Here is a 25,221-nt window from a genome sequence, read left to right on the forward strand (position 1 = left end):
GCACAGCCAACATGTACAAAGGTCATTGTTTCAGAGGGAGACATAAGTGAAGCCTTCTTGTATGGCTTTCGAGGAAATCTGTTTCGTGTGTTGCGTTAGTGTTGTGAAGTACAGCACTGGGGAGAGAGCCAGGTATACCCATATGTGGCTGGCACAGAAACAGCATTAGAATCTTCTTCGTGAGGCTAAGCCTCATGGGGTCCTCAACCCGCTGTTCACGGACTGCTTTTTCACTCCTGAAAACCCATGCCTAGGCTAGGCAGCCCCGGGATTTGTAAGGGCCCCCCATCACGCCTACTAAAGATCTAGAGGAGGGAGGGGATGTAGCTGCCACCTGTGTGCTTCTGGATTCAGGCAGCTGTGGGAGCATGTCACTTGAAGGGGCTCTCGAGTCACAGGTGATAATTCTCCCGCTCCACTAATGTGGTGCAGAACTAACTGGCTGCTTTACGGTCCCTTTGTGGACCCTTGAGTGACAGTTGGTTCTGATTCAGTATTGTGTGCTGAGTGATCCCTGCAGATACAATAGGCTAAACACACACTGAAGTCATGACACCCTTTTACTACACACACACACACACACACACACACGCTTCAGAAAGCCAGCCTTCCCCCGCTGCAGTCCCGAGAATGTACCTCGATTCTAAGCCAAGCTGTTTCCCTCGTCCTCCTCGCCCCATGCATCATTCACGCTTTTATTTTGCATTAGGAGCAGCTTAGTGATCATGGACTTCGGCTCTTGCCTGGAGTGATCCTGTTCGCATTTTATTCTTTGCACAGAATAGGAAGGAGGTTTGCTTGCTTTGCGCAGAAGCTGAGCTACAGGAGAAAGCAGAGCCAATGTGATTTATTGAATGAAAGCACCGGACCCTTCCCAGCAACTTGTTCCTCTGCTGCCTCGAACAGCTTAAGCTGGTAAGTCAAATGTATTGTCGTCTTTCTCCGTGTATAAAGGTGGGTCTTTCTCAGTCGTGGGTGATTTTTTAAATGTGTCTGTGTTAGTGTGGTTTAAATGATATATTTAGAATATGTTTAAATTATATATAGATATTTAAATATATATATACATATTTTTAAATATCTGCATCTTCCAAAGTTTGCTGCAGGTGGTCCATGGGGAATACAACCAAGCGTGCACACAGTGGTCTGCTGTGGTACATACACTGCCGTGTGGAGCAGCAAGGATGGAGGTGGGGGTGGCCCATGTCTGACAACTGGGCAGTTTCTTTGCAGCCAGCTTAGTCACATGAATTGCTTGCATAACTGATTGCAATTAGCTATTAGAAAAGAATAAATGCCTGTCAGGTGGTAGAAAGCATTTTTCGCTCGGGCTCCTGGATACCTTAGAAAATACCTGTTGGATCAGGTAAAGGTGAGCCCTATCATACTGATGATCCAAACTCAGGCACGCTGTTGCCTTTGAGCTAGTTTGCAGGGTAGGTAGGCATGCAGAATGTGAGCGCAGAGATCTGTCCATCGTGGGTCAGCCTGTCCATCAATCACATGAAGACTGTGATAGTGAAGATCCCTGCCAGAGTAGCAGGGTGGACGTTCGAAGTCTTGCGTGACCCCCTGTGGCCTCCATATTCACTGCTATCCTGTAGGTAGGGAGGATTTGAAGTGCGGCATTGTAAGCGCCCTGTTGTCTATGCCGGATGTTGGTATGTCTGTGGTCACAAGTAGTTCCCTACCCTGCTGGCCTCTGAAAACCCTGGTATCCATTTGCCTTCTCTGTTTCCTAAGTAAGCTATAAGTGGACTTCTGCAGAAGGGAAAAGGGAATGGAGAAAGCTATCACTTTCCCTACTGTCTCTTAGCTGGTTTCCTCAGTCTTGTTTGCTTGGATACCCCAAGGCTTTATGGCAGCCTCAATCCATCTCTGGTGAGTTCAGAGTCCATATAAATGTCATACATGGGGAGTTTAATGCCTTCGGTGCGCTCCCTCTGCTGTAGATCACTGGCCACTCAGCTGAAGCTGTGGCCTCGGGTGCTGACAAAGATGGATGACGTTAGAACAGTAAGCAGCAGGATTCTCCAAATACAAACTGGAGTCGGGAGGTCTGAGAGATGGGTGAGGTTCCTCCTCATTGAAAAGATCCCCAAGCCACTCCATCGCGGAAAAAAAAAGTCATTCTCCCGTGTGACTGTCCCTGTGTCCCAGATGATATCACTGGAGATTGAAGACGACAGAATTGCCTACTGGTTAGACAGCTGGTAAGATGGCAAGAGAGTAGAATGTGTTTACTAGATCAAACACTTTAGGCAGTTCCCTTGGGATCCCTGGCTCTCCATATCTCCCCCATTCCCGGCTGTTTCATAGCAGCACAGTCATGAGACACTGCTTTCGGCTCTGTCCACAGTGCCCTTGTCCATACACTTCAACCATCAGAGACCCACAGAGCGTGCACAGGAGGACTAAGGGCTCTGTGTCCTTTCCCCCGGAGGGATAGAGAGAGTCTGATAAGAAGCATGACTGTGTTTGGTGTAAGAGGAGAGAGAGCCGAAAAGTTACATTTGAAGAATACAAATAAATAGAGCTTATCTTCAAAAACTATTTTTTTTTCAATTAGCAGCAACTGGTGTTCTGTACACATAATTCCCAAAATCTGAAGTCTAAAGTGTTTTAAAGGAAATATGCGGGTGTTGTAATGAGGGAGGGAAGGTGTGGATCGAACCATGCATAGAACTCAGAGCAACTTCCAGTTGTTTGGGTACCCAGAGTTAGCAGTGATACATATACCATAATGTGAGGAGTTCTAGAAAGCTATTTTGCCACCTCCCCTCCCCCCCCATAAACTGCCTCACCTCTCATATTAAGATATGTGAAGTTATTTCCTGGAGATTTGATATTTCTGGGTATTTCTGTCTTTTATATTCTCAGGAGTAACTCATGAGCCAATGATCCCTTCTCATGTATCATTTTAACCTCAAGGACACCCAGGTGATAGACGATTGTGCTATCAATTGTTCTGCTTCCTGTTTACCTCAGTCCAACCTCCGTGAAGCGCTTTTGTAGTTGCCCCACTCTTGATGAGAAAAGCAGGCAATCTTTCAATCGTGCTCTTGCCTTCTTTTTCTATGGAATACCTGACAATACCATCTAGAACAGTGGTCCTCCACCTTCCTAATGCTGCAACCCTTGTATACAGTTCCTCGCGTTATGGTGAGTCCCCAACCATGACGTTAGTTTTGTTGCTACTTCATAACTGTCATTTTGCTACTGTTCTGAATCGGAATGTAAATATCTGATATGCAGGATATCTGATACGCAACCCCCAAAGGGGTCACGACCCACAGATTGAGAACTGCTGATCTAGATTCTTTATAGAGATTTAAGAGTCAAACGGGGAAGACCAGAATACCATCCACTCTGTGAAACTCACATTTTTGGCATAGGTGGGGGATTAATGTTTAATAGGGACACACTGTGTTTATCAGAGCATTCTAAAGTCGGATGGTAGAGATGACTGTGCAACCCTGCAAAGCCACTTCATGTCGCAGAAATGGCTTACGTCAATTTTATGCCATTGTGGCAAATATATCTTGCCACAATAAAGGACTCATCACGAAATAGCCCACGGTGTTTTCTCTTAGATTTCTTGTGTGTACGTGTGTGTGCGCTCACATATTTATTCCTCATTATTTTCACGTATTTGTCTGTGGCCCCCTAAATTTAATTAGGGTTGCCTGGGTGTGCATGGGTGGAAGTTGTATTTAATTGAGCAACAGCAACTTACCTGTGTCTACACCACTGAGGAGTATGACTCCACTCCCCCCAAACAAGCATTAGCCAATATGAATCCTCGGGGAAAGGTGAGGGCTTAGAAACCTCTACTGTCTTCATGATGGGATGTTGATGAACCACCTAGGGTGGGTAGCCGCTGCTACTGTGAGTCCCTAAGCTCAACAGCAGGTCATGTACAGAATGCTTTTGCTACCACTCCTTCCAGTCCCCTGGATCTTATAGCGCTACTCATCCGTAATGCAGCCTGGGCCTTGGAGAAAGCAAATGTCCTGGGTAGGGCTGAGAACGTCACAGCTACTCATTCTCAGCACTTCCGTCAATTAAGAGTCTCTAGATTAATCACCACCCACATCAAGCAGGAGGTTTTCTGACCAAGTCTGAGAGCTAGACTCGTCCATGTGAATATACAAGCATTTAGAAGGCAGTTTGACACCGTGTCTGCATAGCAAAGGAGCATTAACAGGTTGCTTGCTATGTTTTGGGACCTCCATGGCTATGGGCTTTTGAACAGATTTACAGCCCCAGGCATGCATTCTTCCTGGGTAGTTGCTTTAAAAATTCAATCAGAAAGCAGTTGGTGATCCCTCCAGTCACCAGCTCTAGGATTTTTTCAAGACGTCCATATTTGGTTGTCTGTTCCTAACATTCTCACACTTCTTCCTTTTCAATTAACCCTCTGACCACTATCAAATTCTCCGAAAATGCAAATCTCAACTTTCTAAGAATGTGTGCTTTTACTAATTGTACGTGTGTATTGAATACAGTGTGAAATCCTTGTGTGCATGATCGGGATAATTGATACATCTATCACATAAGGGTTTCTGGTACTCCCTGCTGTATATAGCTTAATGTATTTGTTCCTTATCATGTGTGCAAGACCCTGGATGTCTTGGCCCTGCTGCCTATCCAGGCCTCTTTCCTAAGGTCCATGTACAGTATAGCTGATGGAGTGCACCATTGCATACAACAGAGCCCAGAGGCTTTCCATTCCTCGATTCCAGAATGTTCCACCAGCCCATTTCTATATCCTTTCCTGTCTTTACATCCTAACCTGGGCTCATAGACCTGGAGAACCATTTCTGTTCTTGCTAATTATTCTCATTCACCATTCAAAATCATTTTCATGAGTCACTTCGTCTGACCCTCTCTTTTCTCCCAGGGTCACTTCCCGTCACTCTCTTTCGCCATTCGGCTCGCTGTGATATTTCTCTGTCTCGGGCTTTTTCAGGGACACGTTTAGAGGTGAAGAGCTCAGATACAGATCCACATTGCTTGCATTTGAATTGTAGATCTGCCCTTAACAGAGCCTCGGTGTATTGCTACTTAAACAAGGATAACAGTTCTGCCTTCAAATGGCTATTAAGAGACCCAATAAGTTTGTATTGTGAAAGTACAGCAATGGGCTAAATGCTTATGTCCCTTTAAAATTCAGACAGTGAGATCCTAACCATCCAGCTAACAGTTGTCTTAGTTAGGGTTTCTATTGCTCTGAAGAGACGCCATGACTGTGGCAACTCTTAAAAAAGGAAGACATTTCATTGGTGCCAACTTACACTTTCAAATGTTTAGTCCATTATTATGGCAGGACATGGCAGTGTACAGGCAGACAGGTGATGGAGAAGGAGCTCAGAGCTCTACATCCACAGGGAGCAGGGGTCTGTCTTCCACACTGGTTGTAGCTTGAGCACAGACAACCTCAAAGCCTACCCTCCCAGTGGCACAGTTCCTCCAACAAGGCTATACCTACCCCAACAAAGCCACACCTCCTAATAGTGCCATTCCCTATGGGGGCCATTGTCTTTCAAACTACCAAGACAATAAGAAGACCAGGAAGGCAGAGCTCTCCTAGCTGGCATTAGTGTTTCTCAAAGAGACCCAAGAAAGCTGGCTAGACCCTGCCACTGCAAGGACACAGAAAGAAGGCTGTGTCTATGAACCAAGGAACAGGGACCCTGAATCTGCAGGCATCTTGATCTTGGCTTGCTTCCCCAGCCTCTAGAACTGTGGGAAATAAGTTCCTGTTGTTCATAAGTTACCCAGCCGGTTCATTTGTTATAGCAGCATGGATGAACTGAGACAAGCTTGATCCTAAATACGCCCAACTCGTGGAAACTTCCATTGAGTATATACTGCCATTCACACACCACGATATTTCCCAGCTGTGTGTTTGTCTCACTGTCTTTCCTTCTAACCTATGAGGACTCCAGGAACACCTAAAATGACTACTTTAACTTGCATAGGACTTTCCCTTTGTTTGCCCTGAAAGTCTTAGAAACTGGGCTCCTGCAATCCCAGGAAGGCTGACATTCATAACTGTGAGAGCTTGTATCTACTTTTTTATGAGGTCCTAGGATCACACACCAGATACCTAGATTACCAGTTAGGTCAGGAACAACAAGATGGGTCAGTGGGTGAGGGGACCTGCCACCAGTCATGACTATCTGAATTATACCCCCAGGTCCCACATAGTGGAAGGTGAGAACCAACATCCAAAAGTTTTCTTCTAACTTCCACATGTATGCTGTGGCATGCGCAAGTGTGCAGTTCACGTAGACACGCGCGTGCACAAACACACACACACAAGTTTAATTTTAAAAATATTTGTCAAAACTTTAAAAATCAGTGTTCCTCCTGAGTCACAGCTGAGATTTCAAATACACACACACACACACACACACACACACACACACACATATATATAATTTCAAAGGGCACAGAAACTAGAAAGGCAGCTTCCACTGTTACATGTCAGAACTGTAATAGAGTAGGCCACCCCTTAGCAATCAAAGACACACCTGTCATGTTAGCAGCGGGTGGAGAATGGATGGGGTCAAACTTTCTCTTCGTCTAGTGACAGGCAGGTTGAAGTCGGAAGGTCCCCAGTTCACATCACAGCCTAAAGAACACCATTTCCTGAGTCAAATATGTTCCCGTCGCTGAGTGTGTCTGTCCACCCAGCTGTCAGGAATGATGAGAGCTCCACTTTCTGATGTGCTGTGCCTTGAGACGCCTTGTCATCCAAATGGCTCAGACTGCTTCGAAAGTACAAGGACACTGGAAACTTTCCACAACCAAGCTCCGGTGAAATGTGGATTCATAACCAGGATGAGAAATCGTGACTTTGGAATCAAGGTCAAGCATGGAAAAGCTGCCAGGCAGCTAGACTAAGTCACCTTAGCAATAATAACAAGAGCAGAACTGTTGGAAGCATGGGGTTTTAGAGTTGGAGTTCACATCTCGCTACTCTGTTCCCTGGTTGTAAGTTCCTGGATACATTACCTAACCTCTCTGGGACTCAGTTTCCTTGTTTATAAAGTAAAGATAAATCACTGTGTTTCCGTCTTTTGACTAAGCTCAAGCATATAATGAAGATGACGTGGTGGTACTTGCATCTCTACAGGGTTGTTGCCACATTTTTCTTCAGTCTGTAAAATCACAGCTTGGTCACAATTGTTCCATTGTGTACTGGGAGATAAAAGTTCATGTCATCAAAGCCAAAGGCAAAAGGGAAACATACCAGAAATGAAAAAAATAAATAGAGCTGGGATTGTGCTTAACATACTCATAGCTTCATGGGAAGAAACCTCATTTGGGGACTTAGAAAGATTGCTCCGAGGTTAAGAGCACAGGCTTGCTCTTTTAGAGGGCTCATGTTCCATGTTCCATTCCCAGCACCCACTTGGTAGCTCATACTAGCTGTAATTTCAGTTTCAGGGTTTCTGATGCCCTCTTCTGGTCTCTGTGGGCATCAGGCATGCACGTGGTGCATATATGCAAGAAAAACACTCTTATTCAAACACAAGAACCTAGTGGGGGGCTGCCCTCCTTCCAACCAGCACATCATGGCCCACAGGAAGTCCCCAGGGCAGTTGGTGAAAGGAAAGAAAGATGAACTATCTATCTGCTGAGGAGTGCCTGTCTCATTTCTCATTGGTCTAATTTTCTCAGTTCTAGACAGTATCCATGAATCAGGACTGACGCAACAAAGAGCAAGCATGGTGAGCACCGCCACCTTAGGAAGGGTGTTAGGTAGAAGAGCCACAGATGTGTAAAGTAGTAGCAGACCAGGGGGCGGGGGGCAGGTAGCTTGGGAGTCTGAGGAGGCTCCTCTCTGCTACTCTCATTGTAAGATCTTCACTCTTGTTAGACTCCTCAGGTCTACGAGTACTCACTTCTCTTCCAGAGGTCTCCAAAATGGAGAAAGATGACGCTGTAGTACTAAAATCTTACAACGGCAGTTTTCGATGAGCCCAACTTGTGGATCATTTCGTGACATCCACTTTTAGTGTCTCCTCTAAGAAACAGTATTCTGTCCAAACTCACAAAATCATCTGGGTTTTCATCTAGAATACGTATGGTCTTAGCCACCTACATTGGGATCTCTGGTTTATCAGGGGCTGGGAAGCTGGATCAGCTGGTACAGCCCTTGCTCTAGAAGCATAAGGAACAAAGTTTAGCGGCCAAGAATCCATGTGAATATGAGGTGAGCTTGGTGACCCACCTGTAGTCCCAGCACAGGGAAAGCGGTAATGGGAAAACCCCTGGAGCCAACTGGTTAACTAGACTAGCCAGAACCTCAAGTTCTGGTTTCAAGTAGGAATTCCTGCTCTACCCAATAGTGATAGAGAAAAACTCCGCAATCGGCCTCAGGCCTGCACAAACACACATGAACCCACACACATGTAAACACACATACACACCAACCCCACACAGAGGCGCCTACAATCAAAAGATCTATGATTTATTTCCAGATAGCTTTTGTACATGGTGTGAAGTAGGGGTTGGAGTTCCTTTCGGTTCTTACGAATGGTTCTTTCGGGTTTATAGCCCTGGTAAGAGACTGGGTTCCCAACTAATTACTACAGTGCATTTTCCAAAAGCAATTAACCCTGTGTGTTCAGATCATTTGTGGGGCCTCAGTTCTACTTTATTCATGATGCTCTCCTTACTCTATTGTCGTTATCTACGTGGCTGTTCTAAAACTGACCCTGCATGCCTTCACCTCTGTGGTGTTATAGTGAGTGTAAAGACCAGGGTATAGAAGCCCTCCAGTTTTCCTTTGTCAGGATTGCTTTGGCCTCTTTAGAATCCTGGCTTCTCTCTAAAAGTGTGGCGAAATTGCCCTTCAGCTGGTATTTTGATCGGGCCTGCATTTGGTCACTAAGTGTGATGTTGAACCTAGTTTTGTATTCATTACTCTGACCACAGGACCTGACTGAACTGAGAAGCAGAATTGTAGGCTCATAGGTCCCGAGGGCCTCAGTCTGTCACTATGGGAAAGTCCATGGTAGCAGGAGTGTGTGGCAGAAGTTTTTTTCTCACAGCAGGCCTCACAACAGAGAGACAGGACAGGCTTGATGTAACCGTCACACTTCCACCGGCTAGGCCCCACAACCTTTCAAAATAGTCCCACTGACTGGGGAACACATGTCCAAAACATGCTCCTGTGCAGACATTTCAAAAGCAAAATTTAACCTAGTTTTTATTCATTCTCTCAGGTTGAAGAAATTCCCTTATATTCCTGCAAATTCTCTTCAACCTCCGATTGTTTCTGCATATTATTAAATCTGCGGTTTTCTTGCATTGATCAAGGTGACCATGTAGTGCCTCTTCTCCTTAAGCTGAGTTGATTTCTTTTGAAACATTGTTTCTGTTTCTGTCCAAACAATTATGCCGTTGGCCACTCCAGTGAGTTTTTATTTCGTTTGTTAGACTTTCCAATTGCAGAACTACTTCACAGTGTCTCTTTATTAATGTTCTTCCTTAGTGAGATCTCACTTTCAGTTGACTCTTTAGTCCTGATTTCCCTTAGCTCTTCAAACACACTTAGGACAGTTGAAGGTATTGTACAATGATGGCAACATTTGCCTGCCTCAAGGGCAATTTTGATTGACCCGTTTATTTTCTTGGCTGTGATCTGAGTTCTGTCTCGCAATTTTCTTTTGAAAGGCAGCTGTTTTGATAACAATATAACAACTAGGAAAACCAGATTTTCCCTTCTCCCCAGCGTTTGTTGTTATTTGGTGATGTTTTAGACCTTCAGTTTGTGATAGCGGTATTTCTGAACTATACAGCCACTGACATTCCTGCTTGACTCACCAAGTGACAATGGCTCAACAGAGGTATCTTTAAATGCCTAGAATTAGTGAGCCTCCATCCCGTGAAGGGGCTCTGGGTATGTTAGGGCACGCGACCAACATTCCACTAGGTAGTGGCAACTCAACCTTAGCCTTCATTTCCTTCTTGCACAGAGCCTCCCATTCCTAGGCATGAACATGATCTGCTAGACTCAGTATTATGTCAGAGCTTTTCAAGGCCCTTCATTTCCAAACCATCTCATTCCCGAAGTTCAGAGCAATTTAAAAGACTTGTTTGAAAATGCTGATGTCTGCTAAACAAGCACCACAAAAACAAATACTCTAGAGGAAGAGGCTGATTGCTCTTGGGGGGCTGCAGTCAAGCAAAAATGACAAACATTCCAAGAGGCTCTCCTAGGGAACTAGTAGGAAGATCAAATAATACTTTAAAGGGTAGAAATGGAATGGGAGAGAAGCACCAACCTTCTGGGCCCTCTCCAGTGGCTGGCGCTCTACATGCTCTTCTGTTTTAATGAGTGTTGATTCTCAAGGCTACCAGAAGCTAGGAAAGAGGAGATTGGGGAAAAAGAAATGAGAACAAAACTTGATATGTGTACTGAATTCAGCTGTCCATCTTAAATAAGCAATCCTGTTTTGCCAAATTTTTCAGCGCTTTTAGATTTATCTTTATTCTACCTTCCCTTCTAAGAGCTGAACATCCTACCTTCCATTTCTACTTTACCATAAGTTACTATGAAAATCCAAAATGAAATAGCTATATTTGCATTTTTCTATTAAAATAAAAAAACAAAGTACATAAAATTAGTCCATGTTTAAAGCCTGTAAGAAAGGTGAATGATGATGCTGTATCCTGGTGTCCAGTTTTGCATAAAGACTTAGGGTAACTTCATACTTGCTGCTATTTATTGCCAGGTTAGAGTAAACCAAAAGAGATGACAAGGGCCATTTCTTCATCAATTTAATCTTCATAACTTTTAACCCGATATTATATTGTCTATTTACATATGATAAATAAGATTATAGAATTTAAATAAGGCACCCAAAGCCACATACGCTTATAAATAGCAATATCAGGAGTCCAACATGAGTCTATCCAGTTCCAACGCTTGCCCCTTTCCATAAGAGTGAAATGCCAAGAGCATGGTGAGTTGGTGGAGATATTCATGTTTATACGGACAGACAACAGAAAATTGCCTTTCTCATTCTCTCTCATCTGAGCAAATTTAAAGCATGAGGGAAAAAGAAAACATAAAGATAGATGAACGCTAGAAGAGGGAAAGCACGGTGATGAATAGCCTGGAAGAGAGGGACAGCTGGGGAGCACGGGGAGGAAGTCAGAGAGGCAGAGAAAGTCAACCTCCTTTGACAGAAGGGGACAGATGGGAGATACGCAAGGACAAAGGGGGCCTTGCGGGTAGGTGTCATCAGTTAGAGGCCAAGTAGATGGAATTCGATCAAACGACAAGAATTTATTTACAGGACTCCTGGGCCTTGTGGGAGCTACAAAAGAATGTAGAGTTAATTTGGGGAAGGAGGATGGTGCAGTCAAGACAGATGGCTTGAACTGGGGTGTCAATGATGAAGGAAAAGTCTAGAGACAGAAGGCAGAAATAAAGAGGTTAGGGCAATCCCCAAGTGATAGCCTAGAATCTGGAACTTTGTGGAAAGAAGTGTTAAAGAAAACCCTGTAATTGCTATTGAGTCAAAGATAAAGAATCCGTAAATTTTGTTTGGTCTGGTCTGGTCTGGTTTGGTTTGGTTTTTAGAGACAGGGTTTCTCTGTATAACAGCCCTGACTGTCATAGTACTTACTCTATAGCCTAGTCTCAAACTCACAGAGATCTACCTGCCTCTGCCTCCTGCCTCCTGCCTGCTGGGCTTAAGGGCGTGCACCACCACTTCCTGCCACACTTATCCATTCAATAGAGGTCAGCATCTAGAAGGAGGGAAGTTAAAAAAATAGTCTCGATTATATATACCCAAGATTACACATATCCCCTAGATACAGCACTGAGATACTTTCCTAACTGAGTAAAAGTCCACGGTTTTTAAGTGTTCATGTGTAAACGGATATTTCATATAATAAATGGGACTGCCATTTCATTCCTGCCACCAGTCAGCTCTGGGGCCCTAGAGAAGCAGCTTCCTTCCCCTGGATTTTCATTTTTCTCCTCCACAGCAAGAAGAAGCTGGGGTTGGTGATCTCTGCGGGCCTTCCCAGCCAGAATATCACATTTGGATCTGAGATTTCCAGATGGTTCCTGGAGGTGATAGAATTCTTTGTTGTGTGTAATTGCATTGTGTGTAATCATCATGCATGCTGTTTTCCTCTGCTTAGGAACTGCCGCTCGAAAATGACCCAACAAATGCAGAGTTTACATCTTTCTCAGTCAAAGAAACACAGCGCTCCGTCATCTCCCAATGCTGCCAAGCGCCTGTACAGGAACCTCTCGGAGAAGCTGAAGGGCAGCCACTCATCCTTTGATGAGGCCTATTTTAAAACCAGAACGGATCGGCTGAGTCTCAGAAAGACCTCAGTGGTAATGGAACTCTTCCTATTCCCATGTCAATTCATCGTTCCACAATTTAATGAATGCTTCCGTTTTAACCTAAGTCCATCAAGACAGGAACTATATATACATATGTATGATGTTACATTAAGTTTGGATGAATGAAAGACATCCCCCCCCTTTTCCTTAATTTCTTTCCCTAATTATTCTTCACTACCAGATCAAAATAAGCAGCTTGAGGGGATAGAGGTGTGGACTTGGGGATAGATTGCTTGCCTAGAATGTATAAGGTCCTGGGTTCAATCCTCAGGCCCCCAGCAACACACACACACACACAGTTTGGCAAATACCAAATGTTTTAGATTAAATATACTTCCTGGAAGTACCAGTGCTCATTTAAATAATAGAATTAAAATCATTTATAGGTTTCTGATATACATTCATATGTATATATTATATATATATTTCACATACATTTCAAAGGCATTCAAAATAGAATCCAGGAATAGAATTCTATTTATTACATAATGGAAAGAAGACAGAAAAAGCCAGCAAAAGAAAATAGATGGATAAACAAACATATATACCAAAACTTTAGGCAAACATACTCCATGAAATATAGCATTACGTTCACCTTTGAGTCCCCAGGCAGTCAAAGCGGGAAAGACAATCGGGTGTGACCTCCCATTAGTTGATAACTAAAAGTGTATCAGTCCATCAGGAAAAATGAACATCTTCCTGTTGCTATACTGTGTGGCCTGTATAGCTGTCATGGCAATTAGGCTATAGCCAGCGGTAGACCGAGTATATTACAGATGTTCTCAGTAGTCTTCGGCACTGACTGTGGGTCAAACAGCAGCCACATATTCACATGATCAACGAGAGCACTTCTGCGGGGAGGTAAGAGCTCTATTTGAGATTAAGGCAGAAGTAAGTCCTGGCCTTCCCAGATAGAAGCAAAGTTAGAGTTCGAAGGAGGAAATAACTTAGATATTTATTAATCTAAATACTAAGAGATAGTAAATATGGTGGGTAAGAAACTAGAGACACTAATAATCATAAGCTAATGCACACTGGAGATAAGGCAAGGTTTTGGTTTTTAATTCATTTGTTTTCTAATACGGTTTCCTATTTCACACCCAGCTTCCGGGAGGGCTTAGCTGGGGTTAGGTTAAGACCTAAGCATCAGATGCCCTTCAGTTTGGCAGACTGCAGAACAGCCACTTCTCTATTCAGTACAGTGTCTTCCTGCAGGAGAGCGGCAAACCAAAATAGCCTTCTCCTCTGGGTCCCTATTGTCAAAACAAGCATTTACATAATCGCCTGCTATTGTCCCCAGGTTCCTATGCTGGGGTCTGCGCTCAGCCTAAGCTGACTGGCAAGCCTTGGAGAGGGAAAATCAGTTTTTGAGGAGACTAAAAATAAAATCTTCCTGCCTATACATTTGATCACCAAAGACCTTCTACAAATTAATCAGTTCCCAGCACTAGGTCAAGGCCAACAGCGTCCCACTACCTCTAAAATCAAAGCAATCCTTAGACAACATAGAGATAGGCTATGCCTTTATCTCTCCTGTCACAGTCTTTGTGAGAAGTCCTACATATGAAACTTTCCCCCAAAGAGTTATATTATCTATGCTATTTGTTTTCTAGAGATGATTTGCATTTTATAAATATTCAGCTGCTGGCCCTCTTAATTATCCGTTTAGCACTGTAGCCCTCCTGGGCAAACCACTTCAACCTCTCCCTTCAGCTCAAAAGTGCTACGTGTGTAATGGTTGGAGGGTCTGGGCTAAGAAACTGTGGGATCATAGTGGCCAGGATATTAGTAAGTTTTATTGTGCCTGTGACAAAACTCCTGCCAGCCTAAGGGAGTAAGGGTTTTTCCAGGGTTATGGATTAAAGTCCATGACCGCTTGGCCTCATGCACTTGGCAGAGCTTCAGGATAGGAATGTATGGAAGTTCTTCTTCAGTCTTTCCTGGACGGAAGTAGAAAGAAGAGGTGTACTGGAAGAGACCTAGGCAAGACAAATGCCCGGTGGCATGCCCCCAGTGACCTAACTCCTCCAACGTGGTCCCTTTTCCTTTTCACTGCCTCTCAGTAACGCTTCCACATTATGTATCCATCAATGACTGCATCACAATTCTTGAGATCAAACTGGAGCACATCCTCAACAACACACCGAGGTCTTGTCAAATAATCATCTGAGCATTTCTTAGCTCAGTGAGACCCATGGTAATAATTAACCTTAAATAAAGTAGACTGGAGGTTATGGGCATCAGCTATGGGAGGGGGTAGCGGCAGGGTAGCATCTGGGCTGGTGGCACCTAGACTAGCAGTCAAGAGGACGGGCAATAACACCTAAGAGTGGAGAAGGAAGGAAGGAGTCGAGAGAAATACAGAACATGCGCTATCTATACAGAGTAGTCATAATTAAAACCACTCGTCCCCACACTATCGATGCTAGCATTCACCTGGCTGCATTCTGCAGAACCTTACCCCAAAGGTAAACTGAAATACAATAATATTTTATTTTAAATCACATATTAACGCCATGAAAGGCCCTGAGAGGTGCCACAGAAAACGAAGGAGTACAGACTTAATCCAGCACTTAAGAACGTCTTTTAATAGCCTAGCAAACAGTATCCCTTCAGCAGCGGACTGGCTGCAGGGAGTTGATTTTTCTCACTGCCCTAGACGGGGTCACACAGCAGAGTACTGTATTATCCCATCCATCTAAATGTATCTGCTCAATACCTATTAGGAAACATGGAGGGACAGGCCAATAGAGCGCTGACTTTGAGGATCACATGATAAAGGATAGCTCTGTAATCACCCACTTGTAAGTGTTCCAGTGACCCCCTAGGACAATCTCTAAAGTTCTGAGATATTGGCATTGTACCAACCTGCTCTTCTTCTTCTCCAGAATTTCCAGGGCAATGAAGCTATGTTTGAGGCTGTGGAGCAGCAGGACCTAGATGCTGTGCAGCTCCTCCTCTACCAGTATACCCCGGAAGAACTAGATCTGAATACACCAAACAGCGAGGGACTGACACCCCTGGACATTGCCATCATGACCAACAACGTACCCATTGCTAAGATTCTTCTGCGGGCAGGGGCCCGAGAAAGTCCGCACTGTAAGTAAACCTAACCACAACGGCCCATGTCATCCATCAGACCTTTGCTCTATGTCACCAAAATAACCACACAGGAATGGTTGATCCTAAAATTCTTTGCGTGCTTCCAAAGACTTTCGTGCACAGATCAACTAGTGGTTATCAGTCTAAGCACTTGATTGCTCGCTCGTGAAAACACAATAGATGTTACTGAAAGAAAGCCTCTCCAAATGACTTTTCCTAAGAGTTTAATTCGGGCTTTCTGGCATATGACATCTTCAAACGATAGGATACAGATTTAGGGAGCATTTGTAGGAAATGGATAAGCAAGGGTTTGTGTCTCTTCATCCACTGTCAATGCGGGGACTTCACTCAGACACTTACAACACTCAAAAACACTGAGTGAAGACTGTCCCAGTCTAGGAAAGCAGTGACAAACTAGATAAACTCCTTGGTCTCACAGAGCACTTGCACCCTAGTGGAAGAGACTTCCCATGAGCAAATGAATTGGTAAACTACAACATAAATTCAAATAGTGGTAAATGCTATTAAAAATGAGTAGCAAGCCAGGCGGTGGTGGCGCACGCCTTTAATCCCAGCACTCCGGAGGCAGAGGCAGGCGGGATCTCTGTGAGTTTGAGACCAGCCTGGTCTACAGAGCTAGTTCCAGGACAGGCTCCAAAGCCACAGAGAAACCCTGTCTCGAAAAACCAAATATATATATATATATATATATATATATATATATATATATATGAGTAGCAAGTGGTTGACAAAGGAAGGGTCAATTTTAAATAGGGTTGGGCAAGAGAACTTTAGCTGATATGGTATGGAATAACTAAGTCCCCAATGATATAAAGCCACTACCATTAGGTGTGGGGTCTAATCTAGGAAGAATTAACAGTAAGCAGAAGTCTTGAGATGGTCTGAAAGGAAGCTGAAGTGTTGAAATAGAGCAAATGAAAAGTGGTGACTGTGATTGAAGCCACCAGGATCGAATGGCACAGGTCCTGGTAGTCAGGTGAAGATGTTTTCCTCCTAAGACTGAGTGTGATAGGGAGGCAATGGCATGGGCTTGGATTCCATGGTCTGTTTTACTTTGGAGGGTCACTACGATGCTCTGTGACTGATGAACGGAGGAGAAGCAGTTGTAGAGTTGGGTCAACCGGTCAAGGGACCACTTCAATGTATGGTCCATGGAACAGGTGCCAGTTGATGGACTAGCATGACAGTAATGGTGACCAGAGACAGATAGAAGACAGTTGATAGATAGTGTAGATAGACAGTAGATAGGTAAAGAAAGACAGACAGGATAGATGATTGACAGATAATAGATAATAGTCATGATATATGATTGATGAATAATAGAGATATGTTATAGAGATGATAGGTTATTGACAGATTGAAAGAGAAAAAAATAGAATAAACAGAGAATTCACACACCACAAAACTCACTCATTAAAAAAAGTGATGTTCTTTAGTAATGCAGAACCAGAAAACCATCACCATAATCATTTAAGTACTTTTTTATGCCCCTATAAAAATCCAACACCCTTCACTTCTTACTCTTTGATCTCCTCACCACCCCCAGCCCTAGGAGAAATCAATAGTCATTTTGTGTTGTTGCTGTTTTCACCTATTTGCCTCTTCCAGACTTTTCATACAATGGAATCATATGTAATATGATTAGTTAGGTGCCATTCTGAGTACTTTATAGATACTGACACCTTCAGTCCTCACAGCATCCTGAAGTCAGAGTTCACAACCGCCTTGGTCCAAACTCTCTGATCCAACGACGGCAGTGGCTCAGCGCCACCATTTTCTCTCCTCTCTAGAGATTCACCCAACTGCTGTTCCACTCACATTGACTGACGTATTTCCAAGTGGTGGCCCCAGAAGACTGAAAGATCAGAGGAAACTCGTACATGATTAGAAGTCACATCTCAGCTGCCAGATTTCATAAACCACTGCCACCCAAAGACTAGGGACAGAAACAGACATTCGGATCACAACACTACCTTTGGAAAATCTAAGCTTCCCAAGCCTGGGTCAAAGATCATGAGAAATAGTTGGGGGTAGGGGCTCTTCTGCCTGGTCAGAGGGGGCAGCTCCTTCTTAGCAAAATTTAAATATTCAGATGGAAAGTTTAAAAAAATGGAAGAATAAGCTGAGAGAGATCTCTACTACCTTCTGATTCATTTGCAATAATGTCTGTCCTCAAGATTCAGAAAGGAGGGGAGTGGAGAAAGAATTAGAGGGTTTGGACACAGTGTGCAGACTGAGCCCCATTCTGTAAGAACAAGGAGACTATTCATGCAGATGTTACCACTCCTTGTGCCCTGAATGGGACGAAACATTAGTCCTCCTCACTTGAGCCTTTGCAAAGCATGTGTTTCCTCTGTGAACTGTAAGACTCCCAATGTGCCCAAGCCCTTGTGTTTATAGTTAAGCCTCCGTAGAAGTGTTCAAGTACTGGGCTGGGGATATGGTTCAGTTAGCAGAGGACCTATGTAGCATGCGCGAAGACCTGGCTTCAATCCTCAGCACCCACTAGATCAACTGAGTGTGGTAGTATATGCCTGTAATCCCGGCACTTGAGAAGTGGGGCGGCAGGGATAAGAAGTGCAAGGTCATCCTTGGCAAAAAAGCAAGTTCAAGGTAACCTGAGCCTTAAGAGTCAGTACTCAACTACTATCTGGTAAACCAAAACCAAATATGTTCAGGATTCTGGAGTTTTCTTGCTTCTACTGGGGTGATGACCATATTGTTATCACAATGTTGCAAACAGAGGAACAATAAGTTAAAATGGCTAGGTCTCAGGCCCTAGGGAATAGGACACTTAAGTTACCTTGACCACGCAAGAAATCAAAGTGGCATCTACAGACTCAAACATATGCAAAACAACAAAGAAATATTGGCTGAGTATCCGTGAGGCTCCCGCATGCTATACTTCTGAGTTTTAACAATCTTTTTGCATGTTGTTAATTCAGTTTTCAAGATGGATTACTTATGATTATGAAAAGGTAAGTGATTGTCTTATTTAGGTTTTCTACTGCCGTGATAAAAAGCCATGGCCAAAAGCAACTTGGGGAAGAAAGAGTTTGTTTCAACTTACAGTTCCACTTCTTAGTCCATTGTTGAGGCAGAAACCTTGAGTTTCTTGAGCAGGAAGCTAGAGGCAGGAACTGGAGCAGAAGCCATGGAGGAGTGCTACTTCCTGGCTTGCTCCTCATGGCTTACTTAGCCTGCTTTCTTACATATAGCAGCCAGGACCACAAGCCCAGGCATGGTACCACCCACAGTGAGCTGGGTCCTCCCAAATCAACCATCAGTCAGGAAAACGTTCCACAGTCTTGCTCACAGGCCAGTCTGGTGGGAACATTTCTCAGTTGAGGTTCCCTCTTCCCAAATGACTCTAACCTGTATCGAGTTGACATCAAACTAATCAGCACATTGGCCTAAGATCACAGTTCGCAAACAGATATCAGTGACCCAAGCCCATGTCTATTGGATGCTAATCCTGAAGATCCTTCTATACGGTAGTCTTTCTGAATAACCAACATGGAGGGCTGTGGCCAGCAGCTCCTGTATCTTTCCTTCCCAGCTATTTGCTGAAATCCTGTCAACTCTTTGTTCTGTTCTGAGCACTAGGGAGCCATTTGTGTTGGATAAAGGCAGGATAGAAGAACACAGTGTTTGCAGAAATTTTAAATTCACTTTCTAAATCAAGTACAAAAGAAACAGGATTGCTTCTGTCCAGGAGCACGAGCTACCCCGGGAGAAAAGCGGCAGCCTGCTGTCTATATAACCCGAGGCAAACACCTGCTCCAAACTACTCCCAAGCTGAAAAGGCATGACTTAAGAGGAGAAAAATCCCAACAACGTCTTAAAATTCTTCGAATGCTTTGCATATACAAAAATGTTGTTGCTGGCTGAAGGGACAGCACATTCAGTAAAATGTATGGAGGCCTGAATTTAATTCCAAGAACCCACAAAACGAGGCCAGGAACAACACTGCAGCCATGTAGCCTCAGCAGTGGGAGGAGGTGCAGACAGACAGGTCCCTGGGGTTCACCGGCAACCAGGCTAGACTTACGTGATGAGCTCCAGGTCAATGAAACAGAATTTCTCAAAACATAAGGTACAAAACACTCAATGAAACCCAAAGTTGACCTCTGCCCCCCCTCCCACATGTACCAACTACACACTAACTTCACCCACATACACCCTCACACACACACGAACAGGCACTTATTCAAACACATGCACTCACATAGAATAAAATCATGCGTTTCTCGACATCACCTCACTTGATCCTTACAACTGATTTGTCAGGTAGGAGGTATTTTTCTCATTTTTTTCTGTGAAGAAACTAGAAAGGGGGAAAGTCAAACCATTTACCTAGCGTGCCCAAGCTAATGAGGGAGAGCCAGGATCTGAACCCAGGTGTAACGTTCACGGTCCCTCACCATCACACAGTAGATGCTCGACTCTTCCCCTCCCTCGCTCTACATCTGCCTCTCTAGTGACTGCCCATTACTTTACAGCAAACTGTACAGCCTCCAATAGAGCTCATTTCCTTCTTCCTCCCCCCCCCCCGGTCCTTTTCTGCTCAAAACTAGCCCCATGCTCTTTGAGCTTTGCCAACCAAGGAGCCCAACATGATTCAGAAGAAAGACTTGTATAAGTTGCCCTATTTCTTATCAGAAATTATAACTTGGTTGCCTTCGGTATGTATTTATTTCTAAAGCCGTGGACCCTGAGTTGCAGAGCTAAGAGCGTGTTTGTTATGAGCATGAGCAGGGACTGACACGCAACCATGTATTTTTCCCCAAGCACAGGGCATGTCCCAGAGGCTGCCAGTCAAAATGTCAGAGTCCCTGGCCTAATCAGGAGATGAATCCACTATCTATTCAGCAATACTTTTCTGTTCCTCCCGCTTTTCAGCAAGTGCCACAAGGTAGAAGAGTTCTATTACCTAATGTGTTTCAAGACCCCAGTGGATGCCAAGAGCGATGGCTAGAGTCGCTTACCTGTGTGTGGCTATCACTCTATTTAACTTTATGTATAATCACACACAATGTTTCCCCTGTACATATACAGTGAGAGATCAATGATGACACTAGTAATGAAATGTAACAAGTTAATATTATTACTCTTACACTTTGGGGAGCACTATTTAAGTAAAATAAATATTATTTTTGAACCCAAGGACTGCAATGTCATGAAAGTCACTCTGATTCTTGGAAATGATGACTTTGATGACTAACGGGCGGGTACCATGGGAAAAGGGATGGCCCACATTCCAGGTGGTACGGAGGAGGACAGTGCTAGATTTGACCGTGCTACCCAGAACAGAGTGCCATTGAAGCCTTAGGAAATGTTTGCTTTGGGGAATTTTCATTGACTATGTTTGGCCCACAGTTGGCTGTGAGTAACTGAAGCTATGGAAAGCGAAACTCAGTTATTCTCAGGGGAAGCTGCTGTAACATTCGCTCCTACTGAGGAAAACATTGGCTGTTGCTGAAGGGACATGGCACATGTTTCCCCGCAGCCTGGAAGAGGCTAAGATACAGGCGAGAGCCCGGAAGGACTGCCACTGGGGACCACCCTAAGCGCAGGAACCATAGGACTTTTGCTCTGGGCATTGATGGCTTTCCAATAGCTAAGACTCACACTCCATGGAGCAGCTGCTATCTGAGGAAGCCTTGCTATCCTTGTATATAAAATCCCCAGCCAAGCTCTCTACCTAAGTTACCATATCTCTACTAATCACATCCCAACAGTCATGGAGGCAGGGTTATTGAATCATCAGCGAGAGTCTACCCAATTGGAGGCTGCCATTAAGTTGGTACCATGAATGCCTGCCAACACCAGTCCTAAAAGCACCAGCTCCTTTGGAGTCCCGCCACGTTCAGATCTGGTTACACTCATGGATCTTTGCCTCATCTTTTAGTCCCAATATCATAATAGATAATCAGAAAGCTTCAGTAGAAACTTTAGTCTTCTGACACCTCCATCTATACGAGAAAAAGATATAAATTTCTCAGGAACTTATACTTTGGGGCATTTGGGGGTGGGAGGTACTTCCTGTGATTTTCTAGGCACAATTGCAAAGTTTGATCATCAGTGTACCTGGCTCCTGTTCATTTCTCACTGTCTAATGTTGTGGGCCAGCAAAACTGTGGGATGCTCCTCAGTGTGGATTTTTCTTCCCCTTCCCTTGCCTGGCATCTTCCTGTCTCTCTAGAACCCTCCCAACGGCTGCACAGCGAGCCCCTCCCACACCTCTCTGCCTGTGCCGAGCAGAATCTTTCTATTCAAAGACTTTGCACAATACCAGCACAGAGCCGCTGTCACTTGCAGACAGTCCAGCCCCCTGTGCTGCCACCCCGGCACACAGGCTGTGCCTCTCCTGTCTGCTGTAGTCAGGAGTCTGTGCTGAGAACGGGGCAGGCTGTGTCTGAGAGGTGTGACTATAAACTAATGAGGTCGGCTTTGTGTAAACAGCCGCAGCAGAAAGTCTGCAAGCCAAGCCAATGTTAGTCTTTACCAGGGCCCTCCTGGGAGACCCCGCGCTAACGCCAGCAGCACTGCCACCGCTCCAAACACTTTTGGGATTGTCCTCGGAGTCTGTGCATGAGAAAACCAGACTTGTTGATTAGTCACACCTGATTTGTGTTCCAAACCAGCGTTGCCCAGCGTCATCCTTCTCCACCATCCCCGGACTGGGCCACTCTCAAAGGACAAAGGTTTGCTGCCATAAAGAATATGGGGAAATGAGCCATGCACGGATCTCATGAGTGAGATACATACTCTTATCTGCCTCGTTAAAAGAGGGGTGTAAATCCTCACCCCGACTTACAAGTCTGCTCTTCAAAGCTTGCCTCCTCCAGTATGTCCCCTTCTGTCCCTTGTGCATGCCACACTATCTTGCCACAAGGACTTTGCTTTGTCCACTCTACTTGAGGTGCTTGAAGACTTTGAATCTTGATCACTACATGTTCAACATCTGAATATCCATATTTCCATATGAAGACAAAGATTTCTACCAAGTATGAAGTGGCTTGACCCTATTTTATGTTTCTAAATAATGACTATCAGGTGGCTTGGGTCTCAGTTTCAATCACCCACTCTTCAACAATGACTGCTTCTTTCTCTTAATTTCCAAATAGCTGATTGACAGGCAAAATGTGATTATCTTCAAAAGCAGAAGAGTTGGATATTTGTATGCACTGAGGAATAATTACCATAATCAAATTAATTATCACACTCAACATCTTCATGTTGTACGTGAGATCCCCAGAGCTTGTTAAGCTTCTAACTGAAAGTTAACAGCCTTCGATCCACCTCTCCCAGTCTCCGGTGCCTGGCGACCCACCTTCTATTCTCTGGTTCCATGATTTGGACATTCAAAGGCTCACATATACATGGAATCATGTACTTGGTCTTTCTGTGTTCTGGCTTCTCTAGGCTCATCCACATTATTGCAGATGGCAGGATTTCCTTCCCTTGAGAGTCAGCTTTTGTTTTGAGTTTTTGATGTACCCCACATAGAATAAGCTCTTTCTGGCAAAACCTAAAGCATTACAGATAACATTTAACAATGTCTTTGACTGCCGTTAACAATGCCTTTGTGTACATAGGCTCCTATCTGGAATTTCCAACATTCCCACCGCTATCACTCCAGAAGGAATTCATACTTCTCCCCCATTCCACACACACCATCACACAGTGAAAGATAACTACTGGAGATGGTACTTTTAAGTCAAATCTTCAGCACAAACTAAAAATCAAATTTGTGGACTAAAGGAGTCCCGGTTTCAAATTCCACATCTGAAACTTTGTAAGAAAAATCTTTAGCCTCTTTATGCCTCAGTTTCTTTATCTGTAAGATGGATATAATCTTGTGTTAGCTATTATCTATATCACTAGGTATTAAATCACCCCAAACTTAGCAAACAATGACATTTATCTAAGTATCTATGGGTTAGACATGTGGGGCTGGATTTATCTGAAATGGACGTTCAGGGCATCCCTCCAACGGCTATCACCTTGCAGTTGAATGGAGTTACATTCTCATTGCTCACTCAGGGCCACAGCTGGCACGAGCTCTGCATCCCTGGCTACATGGGCCTCTCCATGTGACAAGATGATGATGTTGCAGTAGATGTCCCTAAGTGATAAGGTTCTAGAAGGTGAGAGAAATCAAGCAAGGCAGAAACAAGTGTCCTTTGCCACCTAATCTCAGCTGCGACATGATATCGTGACCACCCCTGCATAGCATGTGTGTGGAGGGACGTCTGGAGAGGACAGAGGTAGACGGATGCTCCTGGAAGACTGGCTGCCATACTGTCAATCTAGGAAAGTGGCACAGTTATGAATGCGGTGGACTAGTACCTTTCAAGTCCTTCGCTTGTACCCTGGCATGCTATAAACACCCCCTGACCTCCCAATACTGTCATTCAATATAATTCTAAGAAAAAAAAATCCAGGAACTGTCATTCAATATAATTCTAAGAAAAAAATCCAGGAGCTTCTGGAAAAGAATTTAAATGTTTAGCATCCACTACATGGGTTCTGTGGTAAACTAGACAGAACCAGCACTGAAGATTGTGTGTGCTGGCACCCCTAATACCACACACTTTTTGAAGACTGTAGAACTGTGCTACGAACTACCCTGTGCAACACAGAAACTATTAGCCATGTGTCACTCACAGTCTCTTAAAATATGGACCAGAATGGAGATCTCCACAATGAGCCCACACTCTACAGCCTGCTGACTGCTAACAAGGATGCCAAGAATATATCTACAAGGGAAAAAGAGTGACCTCCCTAGCAGGTGGCGTTGGATACCCCCAAAGTGAAAATGAAATCAGGCCCCTACTCCACACCACATATAGATCAGCACAAAAATGCATTAAAGTCCTAAGTATGAGACTAAACTACAAAGTTGCAAATAAAAACAAAGGGAGAAAACTCCATGATGCTGGTCTGGACAATGACTTTTTGGATTTGACCCCAAAAGCACGAGTAAGAACAAAAATCAGTAACATCAAACTAAAAAGCCAATGGATACTAATGAAACTTGGAGAAGAAACAAGCAGAGATGGAAGATATCTATAAACATGCATCTAACGAGGGAGTCAATGCCCAAAATACAGAAGGAAATCAAATGAAAACTCAGCTAAGAAATGGGCAAGACTCCTGAGCAGACAGACTCAAAAGAAGATGCCCAATGACCAACAGCACTGTGGAGAAGTACTCAACACCACCAGCCTTAGAGAGATGCAAGTCAAAAGCAGCAGCAAGATATAATTTTACACTTGTCAGAACCGCTTTTCTGAAAAGACAAAACATAAGTGTCGGTGAAGATGTGAGAAGGGAACCTTTTATGCTGTTTGGTGCGGATGGAAACTGGTCAAAACAATTTGGAAAATATATGGCATTTCCTCTAACAACTATAAATAGGTCTAAGGATGTGGCCCACTGGCAGAGCACATGCTTAGCATATGTGATGTCCTGGGTTTGTTACTAAAGCACTAAAAATAGTATTATCATATGATCCAACAACCCCGCTTCTGGGTGTTTACCCCAAAGATCTGGAATGTTTGTCAAACAGACGTCCACGCTCCCATAGCCACTGTAGCGCCGTTTGCAGCAGCCAAATTATGGAAGGAACCTGGGTGTCCTTCAGCAGCTAGGCTGATGAGGGAAATGTGGGATGGACACACAACGAAATGACACTTTGC

General features: G+C 44.1%; 1 protein-coding gene across 1 annotated transcript in view; it reads left to right on the forward strand.

Moving 5' to 3' along the window:
- The first annotated feature begins 787 nt into the window (after positions 1–787).
- Positions 788–25,221, forward strand: part of Ankfn1 (ankyrin repeat and fibronectin type III domain containing 1) — a 148,688-nt gene continuing 124,254 nt past the window's right edge. Inside the window, exons 1-3 of the mRNA XM_041665598.1 lie at positions 788–915; positions 12,181–12,382; positions 15,280–15,490. Coding sequence (XP_041521532.1) covers positions 12,197–12,382; positions 15,280–15,490 — 397 coding nt within the window. The 5' untranslated portion in view covers positions 788–915; positions 12,181–12,196. The remainder of the gene's footprint in view (positions 916–12,180; positions 12,383–15,279; positions 15,491–25,221) is intronic.

This window comes from Microtus oregoni, unplaced genomic scaffold (assembly GCF_018167655.1).
Source record: "Microtus oregoni isolate MIOR12 unplaced genomic scaffold, Mior012 000015F_ref0000493, whole genome shotgun sequence".
Classification (NCBI taxonomy): domain Eukaryota; kingdom Metazoa; phylum Chordata; class Mammalia; order Rodentia; family Cricetidae; genus Microtus; species Microtus oregoni.